The 16240-nt window shown below is 41.1% G+C and overlaps 1 protein-coding gene across 11 annotated transcripts in view; it reads left to right on the plus strand.

Moving 5' to 3' along the window:
• Window positions 1–16240, plus strand: part of Cpeb3 (cytoplasmic polyadenylation element binding protein 3) — a 177132-nt gene that overhangs the window by 61358 nt on the left and 99534 nt on the right. For 9 of the 11 annotated variants that reach the window (XM_032891865.1, XM_032891856.1, XM_032891858.1 and 6 more), the window contains exons 3-4: window positions 5491–5650; window positions 15436–15492. In XM_032891865.1, coding sequence (XP_032747756.1) covers window positions 5491–5650; window positions 15436–15492 — 217 coding nt within the window. The remainder of the gene's footprint in view (window positions 1–5490; window positions 5651–15435; window positions 15493–16240) is intronic. The other 2 variants (XM_032891861.1, XM_032891863.1) reach the window with 1 other exon arrangement.

Here is a 16240-nt window from a genome sequence, read left to right on the forward strand (position 1 = left end):
GAAAGAGCTCCAGTTTGGATTCTCAGAGGCAGTTTAATGCCTAGCCCCACTTTCCCTCCAGTCCACCGACTACTGAGGCTCTGGGCCTTGGCCATGTGGAGCTGGACCCCAGTCCCTACTTCAGTGACCCCTTCCTTTGCCCCGAGTCAGCCTCCCTTCCTGTCTGCTTTCACATAACTTTCATCTCTCACCATGTCAAACTGGGATTGCTCAGGGTTTCTGAAATCAAAGTTCCAATTGGAACTACCATACCTGCCGTGCTGATCAGGGACTGTCTGAGACTGAAACTTCAGAGTGGCCCGAAGACTAGAAATCACCCGACAGATTAGGATAACAGCAAAGAAGGAACAGAAGTCAAATGTCTTAACTTTAAGGCCGTGTAGTGAGGCCTCTATCTCAAAACAAACCAAGTAAGAAATGGTGTGGTATTGCATAAAAACAGACAACATTAATCAGTGAAATAGAATTAAACCAGACATGAGTCCAAACACAAATGAACATCTGCTTTTGGACAAAGAATCTGAAAATGCACACCAGAGAAAACAGCGTTTTCAACAAATGGTGCTGGATACGTGTATGTAGAAAAACAAAATGGATTCATGTCTATCACCACACACAAAACACAAGTCCAAGTAGATCAAGAACCTCGATCTAACACTAGTTACCCTGAGCCTGACAGAAGAGAATAGGCCTGCGCTCATTAGCATAGGAAAGGACTTTCTGAACATGACCTCGACTATGCAGGCATTAAGATCAACAACTAATTAATGGGACCTCATGAAACTAAAAGGACTTTATGTAGCAAAGAATATCATCATTCAAGCAAGGAGGCAGCTTACTAAACGGGGGAAAACTTTGCCAATTATACATCTGACTGGTAGGTTCGCAGCCTAACTTTGAATAGTTACTCTGCCCACCTCGGTTTTTCTGTCTGGGATGTGGGGTGATACCTATCCAAGGGTGGCGGAGAATTGAAGACACCCAGGTCAATACCTAGCATATTACAAGGTACAATGGTGGTTATTTTATAGTTTTATTTTTAGGGAGTGTGTGTGTGTGTGTGTGTGTGTGTGTGTGTGTGTGTGTGTGTGTATCTTTATGAGAGAGGAGAGAGAGAGAGAGAGAGAGAGAGAGAGAGACTGACTCTGACTCTACCTACCAGTGGAGGTCAAAGAACTTATTTCTCTTTTTTCACCATGTGTGTCCTGGGATCAGGCTCAGGTCATTAGGCTTAGCCTAAACCTTTATTACCCACTGACCCATCTTGCTGGCCTGCCCTGGTTATTTTCCATCATTTGGTTCCTAGTAACTCTTGGCTCTTTTGTCTTCTACTTTGTGTTTTTGGGAAAGGAAATACCCAAGTATAGAAAAGCCAGAAAGGCAGGGAATAAATGAAGTAGGACTGAGAGGCAGAGCCATGGATGGGCTGGAGAGCTATCAACCTCTTCTTGGGGTTAATTGGTTGTCATTTGAATGAGGGTAATTGACCAAGGGCAAGTGAGGCAGGTTGGTTGTATGGGAGACGATAAGAAGAGGTCACATGGATTTGATTGACTTTGGACCCTGGTACTACCACTGTCCCTTTTCACTACTGACTTCATCTGTCCAGGACTTACTTGCTTAATTCACAAGAAGGGGACAAACATGTCTCCTTCCTGGAGACTGTTTGTCTACTTAGCCCAGGCTATACTCACATCCTCTATCCCTGCTGCCCTAGCCTCCCAGGAGTGCTGCACTGCAGACGCACCTCACCTTTGCCTCCTTGAGTAGGGAGGCCATTTAAAATACTTGATAAATGTATTAATATTAAGTGAGGCAGGGGAGAGATGGGGCTTATGCATGGGGGAGAGAAGACTGTCATACACAAGCATCCCATTGTCTTCCGTCATGCTTAGAGAACTCCAACAGTGAGCTGTGCTGCTTAGAGGTGTTTTCAATCTTCTGGGGAGCTGCTTGTTGAAGGCGAACAGAAAATGGTTTCCTTTTCTCCTCTGTGGGGAAACAAAAATGAAAAGCATATCTGATCGGTTTATGGATTGTGCTGTTGTGTGTTGTTGAGTGCGGTTGTACTCGTGCCACAGTGCACAAGGAAAGGTCAGAAGACAGGTTTTTTTTTTTTTGTTTTTTTTTTCCTTTTCTTTTTTTTGGAGCTGGGGACTGAACCCAGGGCCTTGCGCTTGCTAGGCAAGCGCTCTACCACTGAGCTAAATCCCCAACCCCGAGAAAACAGTTTTTAAAAGTCAGTCTCTCCAGAGGTCCCAGGATTGAACTGAGGACGTCAGGGTTGCTGCTCAGAACTTAATACTGCTGAACCATTTTGCCATCACCTCCCCACCTTTTTTGAAAGGGTATCACACTCATAACTTAATTTGGCCTGGACCCCAAGTCTGTGTTACCATTTGTAATGTCTGAGATCCATGAATCGTGGATTATTTTTCTTTATATATAATTTCTTTTAAACATTTTTGCAAAGGTTTTAGGTTTTTTTCTTTTCTGTTGTGTCTGACCAGGTTCTTTGGTTAAGCATTGCTAACTACATGTAGGCTAAAGGGACTGACCAACAGGCCCCAAAGACAGGACAAACAACAGTGGGTGGAGCAGCTCAAGGCCTGCTGCTTGTGAAACAGGATGTGAAGATAGTGGCACTGGTCAGCTCTAGATAGGTTAAGCTCAGGGCCCCAGAAACAGATGTGTAGGGTACAGTAGGTGATAGTGCAATGCCAGCTAGATCAGATTGAGGTGGCCTCAAGAATCCCTGTCCAATGGTGCAAATGCCAAGTGTTGTTGCCCTTTCCCCTAAGCAAACATTTCAATAGTGAGGACTTTCAGTCATAAGTTCGTTCAATAGAACAGACTGAATTCTGTATAAAATGGGCTTCTGAGAAGAGCATACCTTTGTTCTAGAAGGGCTCCTCCCCTGGGGGAGGCACGTGGAAGAAACAACAGGGAAAAGAGAAGATTGGGTACTCTAGTCTTATAGATGTTAAACCTATGCCCAGTACTGGGATGTGACATCACACACAGTTTGTGTTCCTTCCACTGTTGTTGTATACAACATATAGGTAGCTGTTGTGCATTCTTGTATGTGTGTGTGCACATGTGCTTGCTTGTTTGTAGAAGCCAGAGGTTGATGTCCGGTATCTTTGTCCATCAGTCTCCACCATATTTTTTGAGACAGATTCTCACCTGAACCTGATTCAGCTAGACCGATTGCCTAGCGAGCGCCATTTGCCTGTGTCAGCCTGCTAAGTGCTGTGATTATAGGTGTTAGCATACAGGAGACTCTGCTGACCTGCCTCCCAAGGACCTAGCAATTGCTTAAGTCATCATCTGCCACACCTTGGCTCAGGCCTCCAAGGATACCCCCTCTCCACCTTATATTTCATAACAATAAGTACGTTGTGCTGAGTTTTCTATTTGAGTGATGGATCCAAACTGAAGTCCCCAGCTTGTGGGACACATACTTTAACATCTCCACCATTTCCAGAGCGTTGGGCTCAGAAGCAAACACCTTTACCCACTGACCATCTTGCTGGCTTTTCTTGTAAAATATTACTAAGTATGTTTGAGCTGGAGTACAGGAGAGAGGGAACGGAAGAGAGGGAGAGAGGGGGACAGAGGCAGAGACAGAGGGAGAGAGAGAGAGTATGTAGTGTCTAGAGTTTAACTCTGGGTGTTGGTCCTCAGGGGCTATCCACTGATCTTTTCACCTTGCAGGCTCTGAGCAGGGTGGCCTGGCTGGCCAAGGAGCCCCAGGGACCCTCCTGTCTTTCTCTGTCTTCTCAGCACATGCCACCACAGCCTGTACTTTTATGAGAGTTTGGGAGATCTCAAGTCCTTCCTCAGGCTTGCCAGGGAAGCACTTTGCCAACCTTTTACCTTCTCAGCCCAGGAACTTGTATTTTACCAGGACCTCATGTGATTTTGACAGTTTGACTGATTTGAGGTTCATTTCAATTTAGATTTCCCTGCTAGGAAGTCACCTAATCATTTATATCCTCTCTAGCAGGAACTCACTACCTCTGGGCCATCAGTAATTGCATGGAATATGATGCTTCCATAGAAGTCACTGTTTACAACCTGTGTGGATTTGGCCAACTTCATGAGACATAATATTATATTCCTTAGGGTATTGGTTTTGAGTTCTAATGTTTCTTAAATTCACTTTTTTAATTGTATGTAAAAACATACAACAGCTATATTTTTACCTACCTTGAAATAGCATATTAAGGATTTTTAAAAAATAAAACAAAACAAACAAACAGAACTGACTGCTTTGGACAGAAAGAATCTTGAATGTCATGAGCCAACCTTTTCTTTCAGGGGAATTGGAGGGAGGGAGGGTCAGAGTCTTCTGTATAACCCAAGCTAACCTCCTGCTGTGTAACCCTGGCTAGCTTCTTGCTACAGCCTCATAGCAGCCAAGTCTTACCACACTCTGTCACACAGCCTAAACAGATTTTATTTACTTAATATATATGACACTGTAGCTGTCTTCAGACACACCAGAATCTGTTACAGACAGTTGTGAGCTACCTAACGTGGGTGCTGGGAATTGAACTCAGGGCCTCTGGAAGAGCAGCCAGTGATGTTAACCACTGAGCCATCTCTCCAACTCAGAACAAACAGTTCTTATTGTTGTCATTTAATCTCCTCTTTACCGTGAATTTTTATTTCTCGCTTTAAAATTATTTATTTATTTATTTATTTATTTATTTATTTATTTATTTATTTATTTGTGTGTGTGTGTGTGTGTGTGTGTGTGTGTGTGTGTGTGTGTGTGCGCGCGCGCCCCCCAAGTGTATACCATAGAATACATGCGGAGGTCAGAGGGCAATTTGTGGGGGTCAATTCTCTTTCAGCCATTTTAAGCTTATTTTTCTCTCCACATTTTGTTTTAAAAATAAAACTATCCATGTATGGAATTTACTAGTCATAAATATTAAGGTGACTTATTATAATTACATTGAAACCATTGCCATGGTTTTGCTTTTGTCATTGTGAGACGGTGCCTGTGTCTGTCTATAACTCAGACAGGACGGAAACTTGCTCCCTAGATGCAAGCTGCTGGTCCTGCAGCCTCAGCCTCTTCATTCAATAATAACTGTTGTATTTTACTCAGAAAGGTGATTCTGGTTTTGCCCTAAGTCCTCAGCCATGGTTCTCTAGGAATGTAGGCAGTCTGTGTTCACTGGACAGTGGGTGGATGGTAGGAGGCTAAGCTGAGACATTTGACCCATTTAATTTTAGAGACCGTCAGTGTGAAGGAAAGGAGCACAGCAGACAGCAGGAAAAGAGTGCACTCTAACTGCAGACACTCCTTTTGAACATGTTGGTGCTAAGACATTATTCCTAATAAAAGGTGAATGTGCTTTTTGAATTGCCTATAACTTTCATTCAATTTTCCGATCTACAGCGTGAAGCAGAACAAATACGTTGATTTTATGAAGTAATTTTATGTACTGTCTTGTTCTGTGTTTTTGTTTTTAGGACCGGAGTAGGCCCTATGACACTTTTAACTTGCACTCCTTGGAGAACTCCTTAATGGATATGATCAGGACTGATCATGAGCCTCTGAAAGGTAAACACTACCCTCCCAGTGGCCCACCAATGAGTTTCGCTGATATAATGTGGAGGAATCATTTTGCAGGTTAGGAATATTCATATGTCCATTCTTGCTTGGTGTTGTAAGCAAAAATCAGCTTTTTAATAATTGTGATTTTTTTGTTTTTATTTGTTTTCGTTTGTTTGTTTTGCTTCTGTAAAGCATTGTGGAATGTATTTAATTTTTTTTTTTAACCTGGGTTCAGCTACCTGTGGTAATCATAGTTGGTTACCTTCATTTGTTTATCTGCAAGAGTCTGTGTTGGGTAGCTGAGGTCATGGTTATAGCATGAAACCAGAAGCCAAATTTTCTGGGCTTTGTACATTTGGAATCATTCGCTGAATCTGTAGAATTCATTTAAGTACAGGTGCACCTCAAAAAAGTGCGATATTCAGTAAATCAGTCTGTAAAACTTGAGAAAGTTTCATGTGATGCTTCCCTTTTGCTACGTTCTAGCCCTTCTTACTATAGGAGCATCGTATCGCAACCCATGTGCGACAGTGGCCCTTTGCCGAGGCGGGGCTAAAGTACAAGGTGATGGCCTAAGGTATATGCATGTTTTGAGTTCAGTAGGAGGTAGAACATTCCAAGATCAACATTAATTAGTAGGACTTCCTAATTTTAGAGCTTATGTAAACTTATAATTACAGATAGTTTTTTATAGATTATTTATTGCTTTAGAGACCCTACAGTATCTTAAATGCTGTAATGCAAGTTCCTGATGTGGAACTATCCACTCCATTTTGAGTTAGGACTTTAAGTAAAAACTGAGTAGTGTGCCACAGGGATGCCCATCTTGTGTGACCTCCTCATCTTCTGGAATTGTGAGGATTTTCTCCTCTCTGGCAGCCTCTGGGCTGCGATTGAGGACGTGACCAACTGAACCTTTGATGTTGGTGTCCTTGGCAGGAATCCTTCTCATCATTTGAGGTCTTGCTCTGTTTATTTCCCAGTGGATAGAGGCAGTCGCAGGAGGCCATGAGGACAGAAAGCATCTTGAGAAAGCTAGATTCTTAAGGCCCTGAGCGAAAGAAGAGGAAAGTTGCTGTTCTATTAGTCACTTACCACATCTTTCTTTAGCTGAAGATTAGGTCCACGATAATTTGAAGCATGTTACACTTGGAGGTGTGAATGATGTAAAAATAATAATATTCACAGATTGTTTTGTTTTTAGACTCTTTCCAGGTTACACTTGTCATTTCCCTCTAGCTTGAGAGCCTTCTGATCATCCTCACATTTAACCTCTGCTCCGTGTAGACCTCCTGGCTTCTGGTCCCTCTTCTGGTCCATCTGCTCTGCTTTTCTTTTCTTTCTTTTCTTTTTGATACAGGGTCTTACTGTGCAGTTCAGGCTGTCCTGTGACATATTATATATCCCAGGCTGATCTTGGAACTCAGGACAATCCTCCTGTCCCATCCTCCTGAGTGCTAGGTAAAAAAATTAGGAAAGGATTGGATTACAGTCTCTACATTATATTTTAGAATGGTATACTAGTAAAGCAGAAGCTACTTGTGTCACCTAAGCATAGCGCTGGCCCGAGGAAAGAGGGCAGTAACCGTATTGTAGAGTAACATAACTGCTATTCCCATTCACAATGGCCTTTTAAAATTACAGGCTTACTATCTCTGTAGACTTTTCATTACTAGCAGTTATGAAGTAATAGTCTGCTTCACCATACATGTATTATGGTCCCAGGAGTTGGGAGACCTTGAGTATGTACCTTATGGATTCAACTTCCCAAGTTTTCATATTCTACTGCTTGATATTCTATAAACAGACTACTTCCCTGAGGTCAGTGACATCACTATGTCCCTGTGGTCAGTGACATCACTTGCACCTTTAAGAAAATATTTTGACACTGGGCCTGGAGGCGCACATCATTATTTCAGCATTTGTGAAGCAGAGGCAGGAGGATGATACAAGCTCAAGGCCAGTCTGGCTTGAGCTCAAGGCTTGTCTCAAAAAACCACCAAGAACAACAACAGAGAAGGAGGAGAAAGGAAAATGCTTAAGGTACTTTTAGCTTTAAAGGTTAAGAAAATGAGCAGAATAAGAAGCCAGGCTGGAGAAAGAGCTGAGTCTTAGTCCTTGTCTTGTACCACGATGGCCCGCGTTCGTCTCCAGAAGCCAGGAAAGCAGCTGGGCATGCTAACAGGTGCTCACAGTCCTAGCACTGAGCGGAGAGGCAGGTCCCTGCGACTCACTGGTCCAGGGGCCTGGTCTGCTTGGTAAGTTTAAGGCCACGAGAGACCACATCTTAAAAACCAAAAAACCAAAACCTCACCAAAAACATGTGGACAGTTCTAAGGAAGGACACCCAAGGTTGTCCTCTTGTTGAGTCTCACAAGTGTGAATCCTCATGTGCACACATATGTATCTGCACACATGAACATGCATATAGACACAATTAACTAAAAGCACAAGAAAGATCATGATGTGTAGTCATGGGTTTTTATTTTCTATTTCTATTTTCCATAGTAATAAATATCCATGTTTCTCTCTGATTTTTATAATTATTGATAGAACTTAAATTTAGACCTTCCAGCTTTTCTTTATCCTATGTAATACTGCTGTGAGTTGCCTGAGGGACGTTCACTGTGATGGCCCATGGGTCCAAAGATAGAAGCATCAGAATGCATAGAGCGTCAGGAGATAGATGATCCTTGGGTGCTGCTGCGTGACTTCTGGGGAATGCTTTGCCTGTGCATCCTTAGAGTCTTGGTCTTTATCTTTTCCCTCTTGCATGTGGGAACATTATTTGTGGATATGTGTACTGGGGAGGGGGTCTCAAAACTCAAGTACAGAGTTGGATTTTGGGGTGGTTGTTTACACTGGTGTTATTTTTCTTAGAACTCAGTTTTCTTTTCTTCTATAGGAAAACCTCCACATTCTTGCTTAACTATATAAACAAAATTCAAACAGCACATACTAGGACAAAAAAGAAAGGTAAAAGCCTACTGTAGGCTTAGTATCTAGAAATAGCAAAGGTATCTAGAAGTCTTTATTAAGAGGATCCCAGGTGTTCTACATTTTTTTTTTTTTTTTTTTTTTTTTTTTTTTTTCCTTTTTTTTTTCCTTTTTTTTTGGAGCTGGGGACCGAACCCAGGGCCTTGTGCTTGCTAGGCAAGCGCTCTACCACTGAGCTAAATCCCTAACCCCTCTACATTTTCTATATAGGAGATGAAGTTTCAAAACACAGCCTTTCTAACATTGCAATTGGTCCAAACTGGATTTGAGTTCTTTTTCTGCCCCCAGTTGGCTAGTGAACTGGATATATTAGCCTCCTTAGAGCCTTGTAATTAAAATAAAACACCATATAAAATAGATGGGAAGATGAGTTCCCTAGCACAAGGAGCTTTGCAGGTATCGTGTGATTTTCTGTGAGGAGCATGGAGTACTTATTGCTCGACCTCTGTAATAAACTAAGCCATGCCAGGACAGATTTATTTCTTGACCAGACTACAGCTAAACATTGGCTGCAAATAGTTGTTTTTATTTTCCTTAGATAAGTAGTGATTATTGAAGGATAACCCATCATTTTTCAAAAGCCACATGTAGAAGAAAGAAAAATACCCATTACTTGACCTTTTAAAACTCTACATCTGAATAGCATAGTTGTCTTAGTTACTGTTGAATTGCTGTAAGAGGCATAATGACCAAGGCAACATATTAAAAAGTATTTCATTGGGGACCTACAGGTTCAGAGCACGAGACCATGGCCACCATGGCAGGCAGGCATGGAGCTAGAGCAGTAGCTGAGACTAAACCTCAAGTTTGAGGCAGAGGTTAAGAGAGACAGGGAGGAAAGAAGACAGAGTAGGGAGGGAGGAGGGAGACCAGTCTTTTCCAAGATAGTTCCACCAGCGAGGCAAGCAGTCAAGTCTGACAGGAATGACTTCATGATAAACTTAAAACGGACATGGTGTGTATTCACAGCACTAGACATGGAGAAGATGTCAGTATGCTCTATTATTTGTTTTTCCAGGCAGGCTTTCTCTGTGAAGATATGGGTGTCCTGGAACTTTCTCTGTAGACCAGGCTAGCTTAAACTCAGAAATCTGTCTGCCTCTGTCTGGGATTTAAGATGTGCACCACTACTGCTCTGCTTCAATCATTCTTTTAAGGCCTAGTGTGAGAGAACAGGAAGTTCTGGAAAAAAGACTTCCGTTTCAGTAAATTACACCTCAACTTTCCTGTTGTGTTTGTACCCACGCTGGGTCAGCCTGATGCGTCACAGAGCATTACCTTCTGTGCATATAAGTGTGTATAGATGAATGGTAGAGCACGTGCTCTGTGTGCACGAGCCCTTGGTTTGAATCCCAGCATACACAACCTGCAGGAAAAAGGAAAGGAAAATAGTGTGCTCTGTCACAGTCACTGGGCTAATGCAGTCTGACTGTAGCAGAGAGACAGCATAAGGCCTTGTGTTTTGCCTTTTATATACCCTTGGTATGAGAGAAGCCTCTATCTGATGAGACGGAGGGTTCTAAGAAGAGGATAAAGGTGTGTGATACCGCTACTCACTGTGTTTCTAACTACAGAAATCCTTGGATTAGCAGAGGTAGGGTAGTGGGGTAAGGGTTTTACTCCCCTCAGTTCATTCGGATTCATCGCTGTACTGTCTTTGTATGAGACTGTCTTCTGACTTGGGAGCCTGTGGTCATTAGGCTTCCCTACTAGAATAAGTAAGCTATGTATTTTGGACGGAGTAGCTGATTGCTAGAAAACAAGATCCCATCCTCTGGCTGGGAAAGCACTCTAGAGCAGGCAGTTGGTAACAAGAGGAAGGATGGGTTTCCTTCATCCCATACACCCTCACGCCTGCATCAGCGTTCTCGGCTGCTCACTGGGATGCTGCCTGATGAACTGTTTCTAGTATTTAAATTTTCTCTTCCTTTGTCATTCATGGAACTGAGATTTGAAAAATGAAAAGAACAGGTGTTGGTTGAGAACCCAGGCTGAGGGCCTGCTTTTCAAAGGTATACCGAAAAAGTCTGAGGAAAAAATAGCTCATTTCTGGTAATAGTGCCTTGGCACATTTACATTGACAGAATTCCTTTTCTGTTATAGATACACTTTTCTGTATTCATTGTGTTGAAATGGTTCATGACAGAGACTTACACAAAATTGGTTCCCTTTGGGATTTTTTGCTTCCCTTGTTTTAGAAAAGAAATTTTCTTCTTTCCTCCAGAAGAAAACATTCTGTTTACTTAGTAGCTTGAATCATCACTTAGTTTTATTTCAATGTCAACTTCTTTTAGCCTATGTCAATTTGTCCTTTACAACGTTCTCCAGTTCTGAGCAATCTGATGACAGCACACGCCCACAGCCCCGGTTTCTAGTAGTGCTGTGACTGGAGCAGTGTAGCCTGCCCCTTCAGGAGATAAAACAACACAACACAAATTGTCCACTGACTTCAGTTCTGAGCTCCTGGGTTTGCTTATTGACTGTTTGGAACAGATCTATAGTACTATGGTATAGTACCGGATTTTGCCATCACCTTAAAAAAGAAATTTAGTTTTAAAAAAATAACTTACCTGTTTTTTAAGAGTTCACAACAGAACTTGTAGGAATCTGTTTCTACAGAGTCTCAGGTACCGAACTGAGGTCGCTGGGCTTAGTGGCGTATTTTGCTGACCCATCTCACCAGTGCCAGCACCCACTCCGTCCCCTGTTCTGTTGTTCTGAGACATGGTCTGGCTGTGGAGCCAACCTGTCTAAAACTCCTGCCTCAGCTTTCGAGACCACACCTAGCTTTACTGGATTTTTGGGGTGTTTTTTTAATATCATATTTTTATGCCTTATGATACTTTTTCTCTGGAAGTGTATCTCTAACTTTATAGAGAAAATAAGCAAAATCCAGTAGAATATTTTCTTGAAGCACTGACATTCTCTTTGTAGCTATTGAAGTACTTTTTTTAGGGTAGTGTCTGATTAGAGAAAGATGTGTTAGTGTGCTGAAGAATTGACTTTATAGTAGTAATTATGAATTAATAAAATTTTCAGCTTTTAATTTTGAACACATAAAAGTATGGGTTCAGTTGGACTCTGAAATAAGGTAGATTTTAAAATATGAATAAATTGAATTTATAAAGATGTGATTTTTTTTTCCATTCTAAATAAACAAATGTAACTCCATTCTCCACCCCCTGTCTCCATCCTGACTCTTGTCTGTTATGTCCTAAGATGTGGGCAAAGTGGGGCAGTGTCAGATTTATTTCCACATCGTCATTTAACTGAGTAAGACCAAGGATGCCCTCCAGCTTTTGAAACCTTATACTTAAAAGATAGCTAGCTGACAAGAACACTTTAAAAATAGCAAACTCATAGACAGGTGACAGAATGTCACAGGCAGCACCAGACTGCAGTAACAAAATCACCAGATGTCACACACTTGGTTCTGTTTTCACAGCTGATTCAACAGCAGCATTTGTTGGACAAAAGGAAGCAAAAAGAAATGGCCTCATCTGAATTTAGCATCGGGCCTTTTTCTGCCCATTGCACATTTTCTCTTCCAAAATCCTTTAAAAAGTATTGAAGTTTAGCAGTACATTGCACTAAGAAAAGACTGTGAAATGATTATATGCTTTGTGTGTGTTCTCCATACTAAAAGATACACATAAAAGCTGACTGTGGTTTTCTTTCGTGATCTTATTTTCCACATATTCTAAATTTTATTCAGTGAAAATATATTACATTTTGTATTCTAAACACTATAGCTTAAGATAAAGAAGAGATAAACTAAAAAAGTCATATGTAACTTTACCAAAAAAAAAAAAAATCCCATTCTCTTTAGCAGGAAACTTAATCATATTTAGGTTATTGATTCTAGGGATCTGACGTTGGCACAGAGCTCTTCACAAGATTTATGTTCCTGTCTATCCAAAACTCACTGAAAAAATTAGGGAGAAGTCCAGGAGAGGTAGAATCCACTGGGCTTCTCTTGCAAGTGGTGATGCCTTCCACCTGCAAGACACTGTCCGAGCCTCGTGCTCTGCTTCTTAAGAAAGACAGAGTTGCAAATATCCAGTGAGGACAGAGGAAAACATCTTTTCAAGGTGTGTAGCTATGCTCGAACTCTGAGGCTAAAAGGGCAGCATTCCAGAAAACAGAAAGGTTATTTGATGCAGTGTCAGTAAAGCTCAAAATTCTCTTCTACAGGAATTAAACTGAATGAAGATCGACTAATATTGAGTTTTTGATGTCCTTGACAAGCCCCTTTTATTGTAGTACTACTAAGGGCCATTTGGTGCCTTTTAAGGACCCATACTGTCCTCTGAATATTCACTGGTTAAAGACTGAAGAGGTCCTACTTTTCATGTTTTGTTTAAACAGGGTCTCAGTGTAACCCTGACTGGTCTAGAATTCACAGATTTCTCCTGTGCAGCACCATCTCTGACTTTTTCATGTTGTTTGGTTTTTTTGTTTGTTTTCTGAGATGGCTTCACTATGCAGCTCAGTCTGGCCTTGAGCTTATGATTTGTCTTTTGCCCCATCTCCTGTGTGCTGGGGCTGTTGGTGCATGCCGTCATCTAAGTAAAGAGACTCTCTGATTCTCTGTTCTAGTGGACAGTGAGCTTGACATCTGGATAAGATTTTACGTAGACTTCTCAGCAACTGGCTGTTGTGGTTAATATCCTAGAATATGATGGAGCAGAATTAGAAGATAGCACTTTTAGTTTTTGGTGTAAAGAACACTGATTAACTGATGCCAGTTAGTTCTCTCATTGAGTCGAGGGTGTTGTTGTGGTAAATGCTTGTAAGTGGTTTTTGATCAAGGTGGTGGTAGGAGAAAGCACTGTGTGTGATACAGACGATAACTCTCAGAGACTCGAAGCTGATGTAGGAACTAGAAAACCATAGGAAGTCATGTGGGACAACTACAAATAGAGTTATAGTAAATGTGTCTTCAACCGTGGGGTACTTTTTAAACTCCTAGTAATTAGCTTGTAGCTAATATGAAATAGTTTTTCTACAGAAATTACATGTTTAGGAATGTTTCCTTTATTATTCTTTGACAATTGCATTGATTTTTTTCCCCATTCTTTTACACACACACGCACACACACACACACACACACACACACACACACACACACACACACACGCACACACACCCCAATAAAAGTGGTGAAGTTGAATGTGAACTTTGTGTTTTTGTTTTTTTCATTTTGTTTTCCCCTGGTATTGAGCTTGGTAGTGTGATGTTTGCCTCCAGTCCCCAGTAACAGTTTAATACCAAGTCAAAACTGGCCCTTTGACAATCATATATGAAACCGTATCTGTTGTAAAATAAAACAACAAAACAAAACAAAAAACCTGAAACCTTTATCTTTAGCTTTATATATATTATCCTTCCCCAACTATGATTGACATTTTAAAGCAGTGGCTATAAAATAGAATGAACATATTTTTAGAGCTGCAGGAATATCTCAATGGTAGAATACATGTTTAAAAGTAACTCTCGAAGTAACTGTATATGAAAACTTTGCAGAGTTGAATACATAGAAATTATGCCCTAGTTATTATTTTAGTATCTTTTTGGCTGTTTGTTTTTTGAAACAGGGTATTACTCAGTAACTATAGACTGGTCTTGAAATCCCAGTATTCATCTTGTCTCCCAAGTTCTTAGATTACAGGGAGTGACCCATCTCACCTAGTTTCACTGATACCTATTTTGTTGAAGGAATTGGTCAAGCAATCTTGCATAGTACATTTTCCTCATACACAAGACTCTCTGAGTTTAATCTTTTTGGTACATCCATTTTGTCTCTGATAATGAAAAGAAGCAGCAAATGCCTGGCATCTGTCACTCTGTACTGCTGCACCTTTCCATCCGTACCACTGAGCCTTTCCTTCTGTGCGTCTGCCTCTCACTCTAGCCACCCCACCCCACTCGTCTTTCACTCTTTACCCCAGTGGACCATTCTGTTTACGATCTTACAGGTCAGGGAGGGGTTCAGTCTTTGTAAAGGACTACTGAATAAACATTGTAGGGTGTGCAGGGCACAGACCTCTGCTGTCTCTTTGCTTTTGTTCAGTTTTCCAGCTTCTTAACCTCAGGTGTACAAGATAGGAAACCAACCGATGTGGTCAGAAGTTTCAATTCCCATGTTATTCATAAAGATGAAAAGTCACATTTGTCACAAGAGTAGTTAGTGATCGTGCATGCTTTTACTCCCAGTGCTTGTGGAAGGCAAAGACAGGTGGATCTCTGTGAGTTAGAGGCTAGCCTGGTGTATAAGGCAAGCTCTAGATCAGCTACAGCCACATAGTGATAAAAGGAAAAAAAGAACAACCCACCATACAGACCAAACCCCTGCAGCAGAAGCAGTGTTGGGGTAACAGAAGAATTCAGGACTTTCATGTCAGGCTTTCCCCTGCTCACTTGCATACATTTTACCATCTTTCTTCACTTTGCTCTTCGGGTAATTATGTTGCATTTTTTGAGCCATTATGAAACTGAATTTTTTTATTCTCTCTAAACTTCATGTTTAATACTTCTCTAAATTTCTTGATTGTATACATCAAATGCTAAGCCCTGAACTTGTTTAAATTTCAATATTGGAGATGTACAAATTTCAGACTATAATGGAAGCTTCTTTTTGTTTGGTTGTATTTTGTGTTGAGATTTTGGCTTTGTTTTAAGACGTTTCATGTCTGTGTTTGATGAATTGATTTACAAGTTGTTGTAAATGCTTTGGCCTTGATAGCATTGCTATAGATTAATCTGTAGTGTTTTGTATTGTTTATATTTTGCAGTATATTTGAAATAATTACATGGAATAGTGTTTTCTTTGTGCTTAAAATAAAATTGCTTTATTTTCTAGGACGCATGGGAATAAACTTCCATCATCCAGGAACAGATAACATTATGGCCCTTAACAGTAAGTCCTCGTAAGAAATACTCTATAAAAGTATCAGTCAGGCTCACAACATGTAGTTTCTGCTCAATTAGATTTTCACCATCTCACCTTTCACTGAGACTGCTGTGCTGTATAAGTAGGATTTCTGCACCAGCAGCATCAGCATTTCTTGGGAACTTATTAAAACCGTACGATCTCAGGGGCTCCGACAGACCTACTGAGTGGGAAAGTCTCAGGATGGATTTGTTTGACTTAGCGGTCAAGTGATTCTGAGTAAGCAAAAGCTGGAAAACTCGCTGCTCTGAACCCGCCTCGGCAGAATGCAACCTGGTGAACCAAACCTGGCCTACTGCCTGTGTGTGTAAACAATTTCATATTAGTAACAGGAAATATTTGCCAGCTTCTCTCTATACCACCAGGTAAAGTAATAAAAGGAGGGTAGATGTAGGCCAGAAAACCTGAGTGAATAAATTAGCTAATTTATACGTAACTCATAATTTTCTCACTGTGGTAAATAGTCCATAGATGTTTCAAGGTAGACATTCAGGGCTTCTGATGGAATTTGTATGTTATAGATGTCAGCAACTTTGCTGGTCAAAAGTGGTTTTGTCAGTATAATTATGGGGTTACATTCTAGAGCCACAAAAAGTTACCCAGAGTGTTGCTGTGTTGCTCAGTACTTCAGTGAGTCAGGGGTGGTGACATGGCTGTAATTTCAGTGCATACAGGCAGAAAGTCAGGAGTTCAAGGTTACACTCACTGTGTAGAG

This window comes from Rattus rattus, chromosome 2 (genome assembly GCF_011064425.1).
Source record: "Rattus rattus isolate New Zealand chromosome 2, Rrattus_CSIRO_v1, whole genome shotgun sequence".
Lineage (NCBI taxonomy): Eukaryota > Metazoa > Chordata > Mammalia > Rodentia > Muridae > Rattus > Rattus rattus.